General features: G+C 33.9%; 1 protein-coding gene across 4 annotated transcripts; it reads right to left on the bottom strand.

The window, feature by feature from the left end:
* Window positions 1–7,098: 7,098 nt before the first annotated feature.
* LOC143228173 (uncharacterized) lies at window positions 7,099–13,788 on the bottom strand. 4 transcript variants are annotated; one of them, XR_013015237.1, is made up of 4 exons: window positions 12,338–12,655; window positions 11,292–11,367; window positions 10,086–10,354; window positions 7,099–7,241 (listed from the first exon to the last, which is right to left on the bottom strand). XR_013015237.1 is itself a non-coding variant. In XM_076459480.1 (4 exons), the coding sequence occupies exon 1, from the start codon at window positions 13,632–13,634 to the stop codon at window positions 13,332–13,334; it is 303 nt and encodes a 100-aa protein (XP_076315595.1). In that variant the 5' UTR covers window positions 13,635–13,788; the 3' UTR covers window positions 7,099–7,241; window positions 10,086–10,354; window positions 11,292–11,367; window positions 12,894–13,331. The 4 variants fall into 4 exon arrangements, 2 of the variants coding, with proteins under 2 accessions (XP_076315595.1, XP_076315596.1); XR_013015236.1 differs by lacking the exon at window positions 12,338–12,655 and adding an exon at window positions 12,061–12,280; XM_076459480.1 differs by lacking the exon at window positions 12,338–12,655 and adding an exon at window positions 12,894–13,788.
* Between the last annotated feature and the right edge of the window lie 5,694 nt (window positions 13,789–19,482).

Here is a 19,482-nt window from a genome sequence, read left to right as displayed (position 1 = left end):
TAATATATGAAAAGTGGGAGTGAAGCTGTAGGCTACAGAATGAAGATCACTAATATATGAAAAGTGGGAGTGAAGCTGTAGGCTACAGAATGAAGATCACTAATATATAAAAGTGGGAGTGAAGCTGTAGGCTACAGAATGAAGATCACTAATATATGAAAAGTGGGAGTGAAGCTGTAGGCTACAGAATGAAGATCACTAATATATGAAAAGTGGGAGTGAAGCTGTAGGCTACAGAATGAAGATCACTAATATATGAAAAGTGGGAGTGAAGCTGTAGGCTACAGAATGAAGATCACTAATATATGAAAAGTGGGAGTGAAGCTGTAGGCTACATAATGAAGATCACTAATATATGAAAAGTGGGAGTGAAGCTGTAGGCTACATAATGAAGATCACTAATATATGAAAAGTGGGAGTGAAGCTGTAGGCTACATAATGAAGATCACTAATATATGAAAAGTGGGAGTGAAGCTGTAGGCTACAGAATGAAGATCACTAATATATGAAAAGTGGGAGTGAAGCTGTAGGCTACATAATGAAGATCACTAATATATGAAAAGTGGGAGTGAAGCTGTAGGCTACAGAATGAAGATCACTAATATATGAAAAGTGGGAGTGAAGCTGTAGGCTACATAATGAAGATCACTAATATATGAAAAGTGGGAGTGAAGCTGTAGGCTACATAATGAAGATCACTAATATATGAAAAGTGGGAGTGAAGCTGTAGGCTACATAATGAAGATCACTAATATATGAAAAGTGGGAGTGAAGCTGTAGGCTACAGAATGAAGATCACTAATATATGAAAAGTGGGAGTGAAGCTGTAGGCTACAGAATGAAGATCACTAATATATGAAAAGTGGGAGTGAAGCTGTAGGCTACATAATGAAGATCACTAATATATGAAAAGTGGGAGTGAAGCTGTAGGCTACATAATGAAGATCACTAATATATGAAAAGTGGGAGTGAAGCTGTAGGCTACATAATGAAGATCACTAATATATGAAAAGTGGGAGTGAAGCTGTAGGCTACATAATGAAGATCACTAATATATGAAAAGTGGGAGTGAAGCTGTAGGCTACAGAATGAAGATCACTAATATATGAAAAGTGGGAGTGAAGCTGTAGGCTACAGAATGAAGATCACTAATATATGAAAAGTGGGAGTGAAGCTGTAGGCTACATAATGAAGATCACTAATATATGAAAAGTGGGAGTGAAGCTGTAGGCTACATAATGAAGATCACTAATATATGAAAAGTGGGAGTGAAGCTGTAGGCTACATAATGAAGATCACTGATATATGAAAAGTGGGAGTGAAGCTGTAGGCTACATAATGAAGATCACTAATATATGAAAAGTGGGAGTGAAGCTGTAGGCTACATAATGAAGATCACTAATATATGAAAAGTGGGAGTGAAGCTGTAGGCTACAGAATGAAGATCACTAATATATGAAAAGTGGGAGTGAAGCTGTAGGCTACAGAATGAAGATCACATGATATATGAAAAGTGGGAGTGAAGCTGTAGGCTACAGAATGAAGATCACTAATATATGAAAAGTGGGAGTGAAGCTGTAGGCTACAGAATGAAGATCACTAATATATGAAAAGTGGGAGTGAAGCTGTAGGCTACATAATGAAGATCACTAATATATGAAAAGTGGGAGTGAAGCTGTAGGCTACAGAATGAAGATCACTGATATATGAAAAGTGGGAGTGAAGCTGTAGGCTACAGAATGAAGATCACTAATATATGAAAAGTGGGAGTGAAGCTGTAGGCTACAGAATGAAGATCACTAATATATGAAAAGTGGGAGTGAAGCTGTAGGCTACAGAATGAAGATCACTAATATATGAAAAGTGGGAGTGAAGCTGTAGGCTACAGAATGAAGATCACTAATATATGAAAAGTGGGAGTGAAGCTGTAGGCTACAGAATGAAGATCACTAATATATGAAAAGTGGGAGTGAAGCTGTAGGCTACAGAATGAAGATCACTAATATATGAAAAGTGGGAGTGAAGCTGTAGGCTACAGAATGAAGAGATCAATATATGAAAAGTGGGAGTGAAGCTGTAGGCTACAGAATGAAGATCACTAATATATGAAAAGTGGGAGTGAAGCTGTAGGCTACAGAATGAAGATCACTAATATATGAAAAGTGGGAGTGAAGCTGTAGGCTACAGAATGAAGATCACTAATATATGAAAAGTGGGAGTGAAGCTGTAGGCTACATAATGAAGATCACCAATATATGAAAAGTGGGAGTGAAGCTGTAGGCTACAGAATGAAGATCACTAATATATGAAAAGTGGGAGTGAAGCTGTAGGCTACAGAATGAAGATCACTAATATATGAAAAGTGGGAGTGAAGCTGTAGGCTACAGAATGAAGATCACTAATATATGAAAAGTGGGAGTGAAGCTGTAGGCTACATAATGAAGATCACCAATATATGAAAAGTGGGAGTGAAGCTGTAGGCTACAGAATGAAGATCACTAATATATGAAAAGTGGGAGTGAAGCTGTAGGCTACAGAATGAAGATCACTAATATATGAAAAGTGGGAGTGAAGCTGTAGGCTACATAATGAAGATCACTAATATATGAAAAGTGGGAGTGAAGCTGTAGGCTACAGAATGAAGATCACTAATATATGAAAAGTGGGAGTGAAGCTGTAGGCTACATAATGAAGATCACTAATATATGAAAAGTGGGAGTGAAGCTGTAGGCTACAGAATGAAGATCACTAATATATGAAAAGTGGGAGTGAAGCTGTAGGCTACAGAATGAAGATCACTAATATATGAAAAGTGGGAGTGAAGCTGTAGGCTACAGAATGAAGATCACTAATATATGAAAAGTGGGAGTGAAGCTGTAGGCTACAGAATGAAGATCACTAATATATGAAAAGTGGGAGTGAAGCTGTAGGCTACATAATGAAGATCACTAATATATGAAAAGTGGGATCACTAATATATGAAAATGAAGCTGTAGGCTACAGAATGAAGATCACTAATATATGAAAAGTGGGAGTGAAGCTGTAGGCTACAGAATGAAGATCACTAATATATGAAAAGTGGGAGTGAAGCTGTAGGCTACAGAATGAAGATCACTAATATATGAAAAGTGGGAGTGAAGCTGTAGGCTACAGAATGAAGATCACTAATATATGAAAAGTGGGAGTGAAGCTGTAGGCTACAGAATGAAGATCACTAATATATGAAAAGTGGGAGTGAAGCTGTAGGCTACAGAATGAAGATCACTAATATATGAAAAGTGGGAGTGAAGCTGTAGGCTACAGAATGAAGATCACTACAGAATGAAATATATGAAAAGTGGGAGTGAAGCTGTAGGCTACAGAATGAAGATCACTAATATATGAAAAGTGGGAGTGAAGCTGTAGGCTACAGAATGAAGATCACTAATATATGAAAAGTGGGAGTGAAGCTGTAGGCTACAGAATGAAGATCACTAATATATGAAAAGTGGGAGTGAAGCTGTAGGCTACAGAATGAAGATCACTAATATATGAAAAGTGGGAGTGAAGCTGTAGGCTACAGAATGAAGATCACTAATATATGAAAAGTGGGAGTGAAGCTGTAGGCTACAGAATGAAGATCACTAATATATGAAAAGTGGGAGTGAAGCTGTAGGCTACAGAATGAAGATCACTAATATATGAAAAGTGGGAGTGAAGCTGTAGGCTACAGAATGAAGATCACTAATATATGAAAAGTGGGAGTGAAGCTGTAGGCTACAGAATGAAGATCACTAATATATGAAAAGTGGGAGTGAAGCTGTAGGCTACAGAATGAAGATCACTAATATATGAAAAGTGGGAGTGAAGCTGTAGGCTACAGAATGAAGATCACTAATATATGAAAAGTGGGAGTGAAGCTGTAGGCTACATAATGAAGATCACTAATATATGAAAAGTGGGAGTGAAGCTGTAGGCTACATAATGAAGATCAATATATGAAAAGTGGGAGTGAAGCTGTAGGCTACAGAATGAAGATCACTAATATATGAAAAGTGGGAGTGAAGCTGTAGGCTACAGAATGAAGATCACTAATATATGAAAAGTGGGAGTGAAGCTGTAGGCTACAGAATGAAGATCACTAATATATGAAAAGTGGGAGTGAAGCTGTAGGCTACATAATGAAGATCACTAATATATGAAAAAAGTGGGAAGTGAAGCTGGAGTGAAGCTACAGAATGAAGATCACTAATATATGAAAAGTGGGAGTGAAGCTGTAGGCTACAGAATGAAGATCACTAATATATGAAAAGTGGGAGTGAAGCTGTAGGCTACAGAATGAAGATCACTAATATATGAAAAGTGGGAGTGAAGCTGTAGGCTACAGAATGAAGATCACTAATATATGAAAAGTGGGAGTGAAGCTGTAGGCTACATAATGAAGATCACTAATATATGAAAAGTGGGAGTGAAGCTGTATATATGAAAAGTGGGAATGAAGATCACTACAGAATGAAGATCACTAATATATGAAAAGTGGGAGTGAAGCTGTAGGCTACAGAATGAAGATCACTAATATATGAAAAGTGGGAGTGAAGCTGTAGGCTACAGAATGAAGATCACTAATATATGAAAAGTGGGAGTGAAGCTGTAGGCTACAGAATGAAGATCACTAATATATGAAAAAGTGGGAGTGAAGCTGTAGGCTACATAATGAAGATCACTACAGAAATATATGAAAAGTGGGAGTGAAGCTGTAGGCTACAGAATGAAGATCACTAATATATGAAAAGTGGGAGTGAAGCTGTAGGCTACAGAATGAAGATCACTAATATATGAAAAGTGGGAGTGAAGCTGTAGGCTACAGAATGAAGATCACTAATATATGAAAAGTGGGAGTGAAGTAGGCTACAGAATGAAGATCACTAATATATGAAAAGTGGGAGTGAAGCTGTAGGCTACAGAATGAAGATCACTAATATATGAAAAGTGGGAGTGAAGCTGTAGGCTACAGAATGAAGATCACCAATATATGAAAAGTGGGAGTGAAGCTGTAGGCTACAGAATGAAGATCACTAATATATGAAAAGTGGGAGTGAAGCTGTAGGCTACAGAATGAAGATCACTGATATATGAAAAGTGGGAGTGAAGCTGTAGGCTACAGAATGAAGATCACTAATATATGAAAAGTGGGAGTGAAGCTGTAGGCTACAGAATGAAGATCACTAATATATGAAAAGTGGGAGTGAAGCTGTAGGCTACAGAATGAAGATCACTAATATATGAAAAGTGGGAGTGAAGCTGTAGGCTACAGAATGAAGATCACTAATATATGAAAAGTGGGAGTGAAGCTGTAGGCTACAGAATGAAGATCACTAATATATGAAAAGTGGGAGTGAAGCTGTAGGCTACAGAATGAAGATCACTAATATATGAAAAGTGGGAGTGAAGCTGTAGGCTACAGAATGAAGATCACTGATATATGAAAAGTGGGAGTGAAGCTGTAGGCTACAGAATGAAGATCACTAATATATGAAAAGTGGGAGTGAAGCTGTAGGCTACAGAATGAAGATCACTAATATATGAAAAGTGGGAGTGAAGCTGTAGGCTACAGAATGAAGATCACTAATATATGAAAAGTGGGAGTGAAGCTGTAGGCTACAGAATGAAGATCACTAATATATGAAAAGTGGGAGTGAAGCTGTAGGCTACAGAATGAAGATCACTGATATATGAAAAGTGGGAGTGAAGCTGTAGGCTACATAATGAAGATCACTAATATATGAAAAGTGGGAGTGAAGCTGTAGGCTACAGAATGAAGATCACTAATATATGAAAAGTGGGAGTGAAGCTGTAGGCTACAGAATGAAGATCACTGATATATGAAAAGTGGCTGTTATGTCATCAACATGTAACGTACTTTCTCTAGCCACTGTTGAAATTTGACTTATGTGAGGTAATTCTTGTCCCACAAAGGAGACAGAAATAGTGATATGAGCTTGTGAGTTCATAAGTTAAAAATATAAGTTGAAAAACAAAATAAGTTTCTAACATTTAAAAACACATCTTTCGAGTGCAAAACTATAGAGGAAGCTAGCAAATAGGAAGGTGGTGTCCACTCTAATTGTTGGAAAGCAAATGTATCATCCCGCTTTCTCCACTCTCCAGCTTTACATGACATTTGGACTAGATGCACATGTAGTTTCCATCCTTTTCATTTCTATGTATCCTTTTTACCTTTGTTCTATATTAGAGAACATTATAACTGGCGAGTACTCTGCATCCTACAAAATCCTACTGATTACTTTGTGGGATAACTGGTTTTAGAAAGGAATTCAAACAACCAAATAATATTAGTTGGCTGAGGAACCTCCATCATACCTTCTCCAGCAGGTTTATTTCTGGGAGGTATGGAAAAAGAGATGGACCAGTCTAGATGTATTGTGTTGACTAGGATGCCCATCACCTTATCATGGCAGATAAGGTGGACCAGCCAGCATATCTACAGTTAAGAATGTCATACTCATTTTTACACCCAATTTAGTGACCAGTACTTTCAAGATGGGAGAATAGTATACCTGGTTAGTGTGTTTTCCCATTGGTGTATTCTTACAAAATCACACTCTCCAACCACATTTTTGGATACTTTCTGAGGAGTGCTCGTCTTGGTTCATATGCCAAGAGAATGCAAGATTCCCGATGAGATTCCTGCTATTATGTTAGTTTTAAAAGATATCGTATCAAAGTTAATATTTTCTTACAATTTACTCTCCTCATATTTCTGGTGCTTCTTTTTTGTCTAATATTGAATTAAATATTGAACCACATTGAAACGTAAAGTAGGTGGAAGTTGCAAGCCTAGTAGGGAATATAAACATTTTCACATATTGAAGGATGTAATGAACGATAAGAAATCTTATTGAAAATAGTATGAAAACTGATATTTTAGGATATGTACAGTGATCTGATATAACATCCTGTGTGTACATATAGTCTTAAATATTTACAAAACAGTGCCTAACAAAAATTTGGGGAACCTTATTACATTGTCTTTCCAAAATAAAATTTGGATCACACAATAAAACTTCAAACACACATTTATTTAAAACATTTCCAGTATTCTTAATTTATCCAATAAAAGAGGTAGATGAACAGAAATATATTTTCTCCCTCATCTTATGTTATGAAGTCTCCATTCACACCTCAGCCAATAAAATTAAAGTTATCTCACCTCATTATGCTGTAGCATATGCGGAAGAAAGCTGAAAATGAAAATAAACCATTAGTTATAAATATAACCAGACAAATAAAACTGAACATAACACATGGCAAATGATAATGTACGTAATATTTAAAATTAATATATAAATAAAATCAGGAATAATATCTTTATATCAAACACAAAATTTATAAATAAAAATGTTGATTAATTTATTGAAGAAATATGTAGAGGAATAAATATTTTTGCAAGTATAACATTATATAACATTAAATTATATTATGGTCTGTTATTTTGTATTTTAGCCATGTCGAGCTATCTGACGTCTTCACTTATAAGAATGGAAACTCTGATTTTATTGTTGTAATTCTGTAGAATAAGTGCTGTACCACCCTGAGTTTCCAAGGATTTCCAAGCATGCCAGTGTTTTTCAATATTATAATCTAACCTAGACTGTAACATCTATATATGTAGGTACGTCAGCGCAAAGTTTAGACTTCCTAATACAGCCACAAGTTTTTCATGTGTTGTTACTGATATAGTCACCACTATGGTTGCCTTCAAACTTTGCTAATCTTGGCTCATTTATTATAGATGATATTTAAGTCATGGTGTGGGGTATGCTTCCTCGTTAAGCAGAGATGAATTCCTTTCAGATGGACCAAAATTATCAAGAGGTTTTAGAGATGTCACAGAAAACTAAAGTATATGGTTACTTTCTAGTGAACACTTGTTGGTGCCCGTGAAAAGTTTATCATATAATATTTTACTTCGTCTTTCAATTTAATTTGTAATAAGACATATCCAATACTTGCACAATAAAAATATTTTACAGTTTTACTGACATTTAAATCTGAATAGTTTGATTTTGATCTGAAACAGCTTCGTTTTTGTTTTGTTTTTTCTAAAACTTTTCCAACTCATAAATAAGACACCAAGACTGACATTCTGATGAACTTTTGGCTTAACTTAAAAAGTCACTGATAATTTTGCCTCCCGCTAGTACAGCAGTAAGTCTACGGATTTACAATGGTAAAATCAGGGGCTCGATTCTTCTCGGTGGGCCAAGCAGATAGCCTGTTGTGGCTCTGCTATAAAAACACACACACATACTGATAATTTTAACACAGTTTGTTTTTAACAAAAAGCTTTGACACATGGATTAACTTTGAATTAAAAGGTCCAGAACTAATTAAACTACCACAACCACTCTAAAAATTTCATAATTATTTAATCAGCTCAGCCATGAATAACAAAATTGAAATTTGCACAAAAATTATGTTTCAGATGTAATTAATAAAATTTACAAAACAGAAGCAAGTTTTAAATATAAAATAATTAAAACAAACTTAAAATAAATATTTATTTTTCTTTAGTGAAAATATCATGAGTTGCAAGGAAGACACTTTCTTTGATGACTGTGTCAACACAGAAATACTTCAATAAAATCTTCTCTGTGATGTAATGATGTGGTGAATTTTTAAACTAAAATATTTATAAAATCGTTTTACTCATGGATGGTAAATGTTACTGAATGTCTAGCATGAGTAGATTGTTATAAAACTATCAGACAATTCCACTAAAATATCCTATGCCCAATCACCTTCAGCACGAATATATACAGTTATTACTTCTCACAGTATATCACAACCCATTTCATTTACTGTAAATATCAACCCATGCAACACAGCACCAACCTCACGTCTGTAAAACTAATCATAGAGTCACCCTTACCTGACATTAAAACATCAGCCAACTGCTCACAAATACCGATACTTACACTGTAAAAAATCACAAATGCTATCATCAAGGTAATCGAAAATACTATCTTAGTCACACAGAAAATCCTTAATATCAGTCACTGGCAGCTAACCACAGAAATTCATAACTTCATAAAAATCAGAAGGTGCTTGCACAGAGAAATAATTTTTACAAGAAACACTAGCCTCCAAACCTTAATAAATGACACAAAGAACCACATTAAAAATTAATCGTAACCCAGCATTACGAAAAGTGATAAAGCTTCTTTCTGCCAGTCAATAGATAACCATAGACAGGATCCTACAAAGTTCTAGAAAAAATTCAAAACAATTTCCAATGACAAATCTACTTAAATATATACAACAATTACGACACTACGAAGACCAAGCCAAACTATCCATAGGTTATTATTCTACATTAATGATAATATAAAATACCTATATAAGACCTATTGTGGAATATGGATGTCAGTGACATACAGCATGCCTCACATCTATGTAAAACTTGAATTGAGGTTGTTGTTTGTTATTAAGCACAAAGTTACACAAAGGGCTGTCTGTGCTCTGCCCACTACAGTTTTTAGCATTGTAAGTACACATTGTGCTGTGCCACTGAGAGAGTGTGGGGCTATAACTTGAGCCTACCCAACTAAAAGCAGTACGAATAGCCAACCAAATCCACGTCTATACAATAGGCTCTTACTTATAGAAATCAAGCAATTCAATATCATAACAAACACGTTTCTTATGACCAGCTAAAAATACTAAAATAAGACCAAAACCAGAAATAAACTATTCAATATTGCACAAACACCAGCCTCATGGAGCAAATTGATCTCTTCTTCAAATCACATCAGTCACAAAACAAACACTCCAACAACCAACTTGAGAATTTTACCTTGTGGCTCTACCTCCCATCTTTCTTAAGGCTACCGACAATAATGAACAATGGACCAAATATATTCATTAATAATCATATGTATCATGTTTATATTATTCAATATGTGGTCATGTTCTCTATTTTACCAATATATTCAATGTCTAGTGATTATATAGTTTGTGTTCTATATATATGAACTGTATAAACATAGTAAATTGTACATTCTGTTAAATCTAATATTAATTACCATGCACATGATTGTATCCGAAATTGTAATATGTAAGTGTCCTTTGTGATGCATTAACTCTTGTTCTGGCTTTGTGTTTTCTCTGGGACGTGGTGCGCTGGCCGACATGGGATGGGTCTCCACTATCTGGATCTGCTGCTCGTGATAAGTTTATAAACTTCACGCTAGAAGTTTCAAAACACCCCTTGTCAAATCACCACCAAGAAGACAACTATCCTTCAGGCTTCCTTCACCTTTTTTTTTTTTTTCAAGTCTGAACCATGAATCAACTGTTCAGAGAAACAATTATTAACCCATTAAAATTATTTAAAGCCAAAATGGGCTCAAATAGAAAATCATTAATTTCTGAGAACCCACAGGTTTCTGATAAACCTAAAATAACTATCAAGTTTTTTAGCTTAGCTTAAAATAATAAAATAAAATTGGAGGCAAAACTAGTACCTGCACTTACAGTATTAATTAATTAAGCCACGTGATGATGTTTTGTTTTTTGTTGTTGTTTTACCCATCATCATGCTCCAAATTGAACAAAACTGGTGAATCAATAAATGAATATTTGCTGTAAAATTCTTATCAACGCTTCAAGTGTAGCAAACACTTTGCCAATTGTGATTTCATTTTCTCACACCCAAGGTGTTTTGATTAGAAACAAAGATCAAAATCATTGAAGTAAAATTCATGTAAACCAGAAGAACTCTTGAAGAACCCTAAAACCTCCTTTATTAAAAACAATACCAATCTCTACAACAAAACTATTTTACTTATATCACAATCTCTTAAATAACTAGGATCAAGTAGTAATCAGTTTATGATAGTTTACTTTAAAAATACTTTAGTGTTGATTTTAAACATTAACTATATTTTATATCATTATCAATCTACAATAAATTTCATTCCTAAACTATTCAAACCAAAGATACAGTAATTGCCATTTGGTATTTCACCACGTGCTCCACAGTCCTTACAAGTATTTCACAATTCAGTGGTTAAAATAAATCACGGTTATCACCCTAATAACTGTGATAACAATAATCACAGTACTGGTTATTTTTTTCTCTTTTAGTGTGATCTTCATTATAAATATTATACATACTAGTTCTACTGGTTTGACAGTTTTCTTCTTTTTAGATATCATAACACAGAATCATGGTTATGTGTTGTAGTTTTTAACTCAACTAAAAATAACTGTTAACACAAGCCACTCACCCAAATAATTTGTATTCAAACACAAAAACTTCCTTCAGATTTTTCTCTCCCCTTCAAAGAAGCTGTAAAAATCTTACTGCATAAAAAGAAATAAATGCAAAAATAACTTTTATTGTCATAATTACTTTAAAAACACTCTGGCTTTGAACCCATACCTAAATTATTTAAATTTTTCTGAAATGCATTGCTGTTTTTTAACTCTTTGTTACAAATTAACTTGTACTCACTCACTTATGTTTCTTTACTCAATAATCAGCATGAACAGACATATCTGTACAACTATCAATTAGATAATTAACTGTAACAATGCTGCCACACCTAATCGTTTAATAAATTAAGTTTATAAAACGTTTAACCTCAGTCAGATGAGACAGGAATAGTTTGTGCATTTTAGATTTTACACTTCATGAGCTCTTGGGATTTCATTTCCATGTTGTTCTTTACTTATGTGATACTTTTTATATTTACTAAACACTCAAGTTTTCTGTCATATATCAGTTCCATATACTATTCTACATGACTGGTTACATGACTATAGTTTTGATAATTATCAAACAATTTCTCTTACATATATATGATAATTTATTTTTCTCACTCGTGACACAATAACTTCCTCATTGACAATCATTTTGATTGTGTTAAACAACAAAACCATCATGAATACATTAACTAAGTTACTTGAAACAGCTATCATGTCTTCATCAATTATAAATCAGAGTATAGTCATTATTATTATATTAATCAGGTTCTGTAAGATAGTCATCATCACCTTTATAGTTACGTATCTCAAGATATCCGTCATTACCACTTCAGTCACATGCATCAAAACAACTATTATGACTATCGAAGTTAAACATATTAACACGGCTATCACGACAACATTAATCAAACAGCTCATGAGAACTATCAAGATTATATTAACTAAACAACTTAGGTTAACAACTGTAAAGACGTTATTTGAATGTTTTAGTGTAACTATCATGATTGAGATAATGAAACAGATTACGATAATCAGATATTTTGTGATATCCATCATGGATACATACGGTAAGTAACTGCTTTAGGACAGCTATCACCAGTACTTTAATTAAATGTTTCAAGATATCCATAAAGATTTCTTTAGTCACATATTTGAAAGCTTCTTTCATAACTTCCATAGTAACACCATATCTCCTGGCAATTGTCATTACTTTAATTAACAAGCATAAGGAAGCCATTATTGACACTGTGATTAAAAACCTAAAGACAACCAGCATGGTGATATTAATCCAACAGTATATTACAGGCATCACCAATATATAAGTTATACACTCCAGAAGAAGCATCGTTAGAATGTTAATTAAATTCTTCCAGACAGCCATCGTGATTACCTTTAGTAAAATTAGTGTTGTGAAATACACTGCTGGCCAAAATTTTAAGGCCAATGAACATAAAGAAAAAATATGCATTTTGCGCTGTTAGACTCAACCACTTATTTGAGTAGAGCTTCGAAAGATGACAATAAGAAATGGGGAAAAAAAAACTTTTAGCATTTAATAGGGAAAATGTGAACACTATGAAATTAACCTACATACTAGCTGGTTAAATGTTTAAAATCCATACCAAAATGAAGTCCTAAACAGGGTAGGAAATGCCCAACAAGAGGTCGCAGGGAGTTTGTCAGGATGCCCATTGTCCCCTCGCTTTATGCATTGTTGATCGAGTGCCTGCTCTCTTCTCTGTATCACTTGGTCTTGGTGAGTGGCCTCCAGTTGCCGGGGGTACGAGCGTGACATACATCTCGCATGCAGACGATGTGAACCTCTTCCTCAAGAACCTAACATCGTTGGGTTCTGCACTGGTCAATGTCCACCATTACTCTCTGGTCAGTGCTGTCCAGCTCAATTATCTCATGTCTCGGTATTGGGGGTTGGGCAAATGGGCCTCGTCTGCCGACTCCCTGTTTGGTATGGCCTGGACCTCCTACCAGGTCACTTGCTTTGATGTTCATCTTCTCATGAGCCCCGGGTTGCTTGGGACGGGGTGGTGCAATGTATCGGTTCAGCAGTGCACGATTACTGCTACTGCCCCACTAACTTGTGTGACAGGGTGGAGGTGGTGAGAAGGATGATACTCCCCTTGGTCTGGTACCTTGGGGCTGTTCTTCCTCTGTATGACTGCACTGCATGGGCCATTGAGCACCACGTCTTTGCCGTTCTGTGGGGTGGCAAGTCTGAGGCTGTATCTCAGTTTTTCTCGACACTGCTGCCTCGCAAGGGAGGTCTGGGCATAACTTGTGTCAGAATCCAGTGTCTCTCTCTCTTTCTGTCTACTGCCTTTCGCTGTTTGTCCTTGGAGGGTCATCCCTGTTGCCACCTCACTTGAATCTTGGTTGGCAAGGTCGCAGGCATTTTGGTGTTCTGTTGAGCCTGCAAACTTCTATGTTTTTGACCCTCCTTCCTGGTATGTTGACGCTGCTGCGGCGATTTCATGCTGTGTCAGCCGATGTTCCGACAGACTCCTGTTCCCTCTACTGCCTGCTGGTTTTCAGGTCCCGCCTCTCTTGGCGGAGACCATCCTGTACCACGTGCCGATCCCTGTTTCCGTCCATCTGGCCTTTTCCTTCCAGTATACTTTAACCATCTTTACGTATGTCATCTGGCTTGTTCGAAACAAATTAGTTTTCGTGCAGGCACTGTTGTCGTACTTTAAGATATTGAGCAAGGCCAGGTATCGGCTGTTACTCCGCTTTGAGGCGGACTTTCGATGGCTGGGTTACAGGGATTTCTTCCATCTATAGCGGCCGGGTATCTCGCCTCTTTTTGCGTTTGTGGGGGTCCGGGTCGAGAGTGGATTCTGAGCCATTCTGTCTTCACTCTCGCTTCTTATATATATGTCTGTTCTTTTATTATTTTTGTTTTTTGGTATATATTTAATTATTTTTGCTTTGCATATATTTAATTCTGTTTGCTTTGAATGTATTACCTTTTTGCCTTGTCTAAATTTAATTAATTCTGCTTTGTTTATATTTAATTACTTTTGCTTTGTACTTATTTCATTATTTTTGCTTTGCATCTATTTCATTGTTTTGTCTTGTATATACACCATTCTTTTTCACTTTGTAATATGTGTAATTATTTTGTTTTTCCTTGCTTTGTATATATTCCTCCTTTTCACTTTGTATATATAACATTTTTTTCATAACTCATACCGCGTGCTGTTTTTGTCACGATTTCTTGTACAGTTCATTTTTCTTGTAAATAAATTCAAAATCAGGATAAATATTTTTTATTAAGTAAATATACTATGAAACACAGTTTACTGAAACTGTTTTTCTCTTTGTGCTTTATTATTGTAGCAAAAATTCATGAACTTAAGTAACTGTAACAAGCCTATTCTAAACGTTTTATTATCTTTCGGTGTATTAAGAATTAACTTGATTACTTAAGATCGATCAGTATAGATCCAGCCTATAAATATAGGTAAATTATGAGTCAGGCGAAACATATTTTGAAGAGGATGCTGTTGATTTATGAAAGAATTTATATAATTTAGAAAGTGTTGAGTTTTAATTACAATACATGCAAGTTAATGCGTGTTGGTTATTATATTTTAAAATATAAGTATAATTTGGATGGATTAACAGTGTTATGAAAGAAAGGAATCATGGTGTAATAGCTGATCATATTCTAAGCAGTGTGCAATTGTTAGTGGTGGAGCAAATAGGATGTTGGGTTGTATGCACAGAAATATTGAATACAAGTCTAAAGAAGTAACAGTTTCATTGTACTTGTTACTAATTAGGTCACATCTGGAATACTGTGTTCAGTCTAATGTTCCTTATCTTAGGAAAGACATCAAATTTAAGAAAGTGTTCAAAGAAGGGTTATTAGAATGGTGCCTAGGATGGAAGGATTGTCATATGAGGAGGGGCTGAAATTTCTCAGATTTTTTTTTTTGAGAAAAAATAAAAGTTAGCTTGGATACGACTAAAGTATGTGAGATTGAAGGAAATGACAGTGATAATGTATCAACGTTTTTCATAGTTAAAAGTGAGAACTAGGAACACAAATACAAAACTTGGTTGTTTGTATATAAACACTAAACTATACATTGTGTTATAACAAAACTTTGTGGAGTCTAGCTTTCTTTTCCACTGACTCACTTCCAGTTATAAAGATGTAGATTCACCTTGTGGAAGCACTCTTGATTTTGGAATCAGCAACCACATTGAAATTCATATTATCACAAAATTCACCTCATACATTTAACTGTAAGTTGTAAAAATTAGAGTCAAACCCTAAGTTTGGTAACAAGGTTCTGCTGACTGGCTGATGTATCCCTATTCACTTGTTTAAAGTAAGGTAACTTTGTAATTCTGTCTAGTAAAATACAATGTCAGTGTAATTTTCTTTTAATTGAGAAATTGTTTTGTTTTCCTTGTTATTTGAGCAATCTATATTCTGCTCACCACAGGTATCAACACCCAGTTTCTAGCATTGCATGTCTGTCAATATGTCACTGGGCCACCAGTGATCTAAGTAAGAAATATCGAATTATAATCCTAAAACTTTGTTTGTTATCTTCATTTCTGTTTTTGACTGACCCATGTCCTGCTATAATTCTGTCTGTTGAACATTTCTGAAGTTTAATTTTCTGTTTTCACTGTGTCACATCAAGTTCTAATTCTACATGGTAACATTTCTATGCAAGGTAATTTCCTTGTAAAGGTTTTCACACTGTTCTTTTTCACAGAACTATTTTATTTATAATGCTATCCAGTAACACAGTTTTATGGGCTAGTTTTCTCTTTTTTGTCAGCCATGTTTAGCTATAATTCATTATGTTAAACTTTTCAATGGTCTTTATACTTTTTCAAAGATCCATATTCAGCTGTAATTCTGTCTGATAAAACTGTTTATATTCTGAGCAATAAATAAACAAATAGCACCACAGTCCATTTACTATAAAATATTACATTAAGACAAGCCAAATGTTTATAGAAATTTTCATAAAACTGTTGGTTACCACAGCTGTATTAGGATAGTTAAATAATTGTCTCTTTTTTGTTTTTGTCAAAGTCCACACAGGCTTCAATTACTTTAGAAAACAGCTGGGAAGAATTTCATAATGAATTACCTTTCCCTGCTCTGTTATAATTTCACCTTCAAATTGCCACTATACACTTTATCACTAAACTCTCAATCACACACTAGGTCTATCATTTGAACTAAATTTTTAATGCTTATTTATATCTTGATAGAAGTCCGGAACATTCCACATAGTAATAAGTATTATGATTCAATAATACTCAGTGATAGAAGAAAACCTTATAATGGTTCTAGTAACAAGTTGCTATAATATAAAAACTGACAGTTCATAACATAAGTATGATTCATAAGCAGTTGTGTCAATACGTTTGCCATAAACTATTGTTTCTATAAATAATTAAATTTAACATTCACACCATGTCAGCTATCTAATTCATAACCTTCACATTCAGCTAAAAACGTCATTTATGTCTAACATAATGTTGACGTTTTTTAAAAACAATTACAAGTTATAATTCTGTTTTCACTTTTCTCTCATAACTAATAGGAAAGACAAAGACTAACCAAACTAGTTTGTTTCACTGACAAATTGATGGGATAAGAAAGAACAAGGGTGAGAAAATTTTACAACAGTAGATAATAGAAAGTTATATATCTATCACATAGGTTAATAAAGCTTTGAATCAAAGTTCCACAAGTTATATATCTATCACATAGGTTAATAAAGCTTTGAATCAAAGTTCCACAAGTTATATATCTATCACATAGGTTAATAAAGCTTTGAATCAAAGTTCCACAAGTTATATATCTATCACATAGGTTAATAAAGCTTTGAATCAAAGTTCCACAAGTTATATATCTATCACATAGGTTAATAAAGCTTTGAATCAAAGTTCCACAAGTTATATATCTATCACATAGGTTAATAAAGCTTTGAATCAAAGTTCCACAAGTTATATATCTATCACATAGGTTAATAAAGCTTTGAATCAAAGTTCCACAAGTTATATATCTATCACATAGGTTAATAAAGCTTTGAATCAAAGTTCCACAAGTTATATATCTATCACATAGGTTAATAAAGCTTTGAATCAAAGTTCCACAAGTTATATATCTATCACATAGGTTAATAAAGCTTTGAATCAAAGTTCAACAAGTTATATATCTATCACATAGGTTAATAAAGCTTTGGATCAAAGTTTCACAAGTTATATATCTATCACATAGGTTAATAAAGCTTTGAATCAAAGTTCCACAAGTTATATATCTATCACATAGGTTAATAAAGCTTTGAATCAAAGTTCCACAAGTTATATATCTATCACATAGGTTAATAAAGCTTTGAATCAAAGTTCCACTTGCAAATCAACTGAAGAAAAATATGAAAAAGAAAAAAAAACTTAACATTTCTCAGTTGGGAGGTTTGAAACTCAAGTAACTTTCAAACAGCTCAATAACAAAATATGTTGGATGTGTGAAAAATATCTACATGGTTCATGATAAACAAAATACAAGTAACAAATCATCGACACAATATGACATTTTAGCAACATATATTAACCCTTCTGAATGAAAGCATATTTTCATATTAATAAATATACCCAAAACTGAAACAGTAATGTGTCTACCAATAGTCAGTTACTTGATCAATACTGTAGCCGTGTCACAAGTGTATGAGAAGTTTTTAGTTAAGTAGTCTGTCAAGTAACACCATGTGACTGGCTTGTAATTAACTTGTACATCAGGTACCTAGCCTTTACATAAGTATCATATCACTATGTAACTTGTGTTTCATTTTAAATTGAGTAACATATCATCATGTCACATGTGCTTAGGTTTAATTAAGTAGTACAACATCAAATAATGTGCCATGTCTGAAGCTAAATACAAGTCTCTCTCTGGGCTGAAAGTAATTGCTATTTTAGCAGTGGAAGTTCTCCAGAACCAAAAAATGTTTTCTTGTTAGTTTTCTCCAAGTTCAAAATGCTGACATAGTTCAACTTACACCAAGGACAGAACACTTCCTCAACTTTGATGTAAGCTAAGTTGATGTTTCTCTCAATTAACTAATGTAGTTAAAGAATTAGAATGAACTGTATGAAAGAAATAAGCAATTATAATATGTCTGAGTTTAATTATATAGTATGTTGATTGAGAATTTACTGAGAATAATAGGTAATTTAAAGAGTATTGTGGAAGAATTATTAAAGGTAATAATAAAACATATGATGTGCTGTATTTGTTTAAGTAAAGAATAAATAAAATTGACATGTTTTATTGGAATCTCAGTCTTGGAGTCATTATTTAGTGTAACCGTAAATCTCCTAGAGTTAGTGACTCGTGTGTCCCATTCCCAATTGGATACTACCATCTAATATAAGGTTGGTGTATCTTCTGTGTTGTTAGCCAGGCAAGAGTGGAGGGTCAACATAATAAAAATAATAACTATATACAATTATATAATGTTATGAGCTTTAAGCTACTTACAATAAACATGTTTGTTTTCACATTATAACCTGCAGTCATTGTAGAACAAAAATTAAGCATGATTCATATTTATTTTCTAATTTATTGTGGTGGTTACGAAGTTGATTAAAGTGACAGAACATAAAAAATTAGAGTAGAGATAATAACAGATAAAATATATAATTTTATTGAAAACAAGTGTTTGGAATGTATTTTGGTGGTTTCAAGGATCACACAAATATGTCAGATTTTGAACAAAGAATAGTTTTAATCATAACAAGAAAATCACTTCACACTCGGACTATTAACAAAACAGACTTTACATTTTTATTAACAAATCTTTAGTAAAATTACTTCATTAAAAATATGAATTTTTGTGTACTAAAGATTGGAATCATTAGTAAATATCTATTAATGTTTGTTAAGATATGCATACGGCAATAAAAGCTCTAATATAAATATGTAATGTCTGCAATGTGTATCCAAACTTGTGTATTTTATAGTAAGCCCATCATGAAAGGGTTAATAAATTCCTGATTATAGTGTTCATAAATATGAAGTGTTTGTTAAACTTAAAATGGTGAACTGACTCTAGGTGTTAGTGTTTTTATTGTATTTTATTAGTTATTAATTATTCAAATAACATCACAATTTATAGTGAGTATAAATACACACTGGCAATACTTGTTTACAAA

This window comes from Tachypleus tridentatus, chromosome 10 (assembly GCF_004210375.1).
Source record: "Tachypleus tridentatus isolate NWPU-2018 chromosome 10, ASM421037v1, whole genome shotgun sequence".
NCBI classification, from domain to species: domain Eukaryota; kingdom Metazoa; phylum Arthropoda; class Merostomata; order Xiphosura; family Limulidae; genus Tachypleus; species Tachypleus tridentatus.
Note: the sequence above shows the minus strand (reverse complement) of the source record. Positions and strands in the feature narration are given on the sequence as shown.

Excerpts from the sequence above, each read along its gene's own strand:
- LOC143228173 (XM_076459480.1), bottom strand. The coding sequence starts at position 13,634 with ATGACCCTCCAAGGACAAACAGCGAAAGGCAGTAGACAGAAAGAGAGA.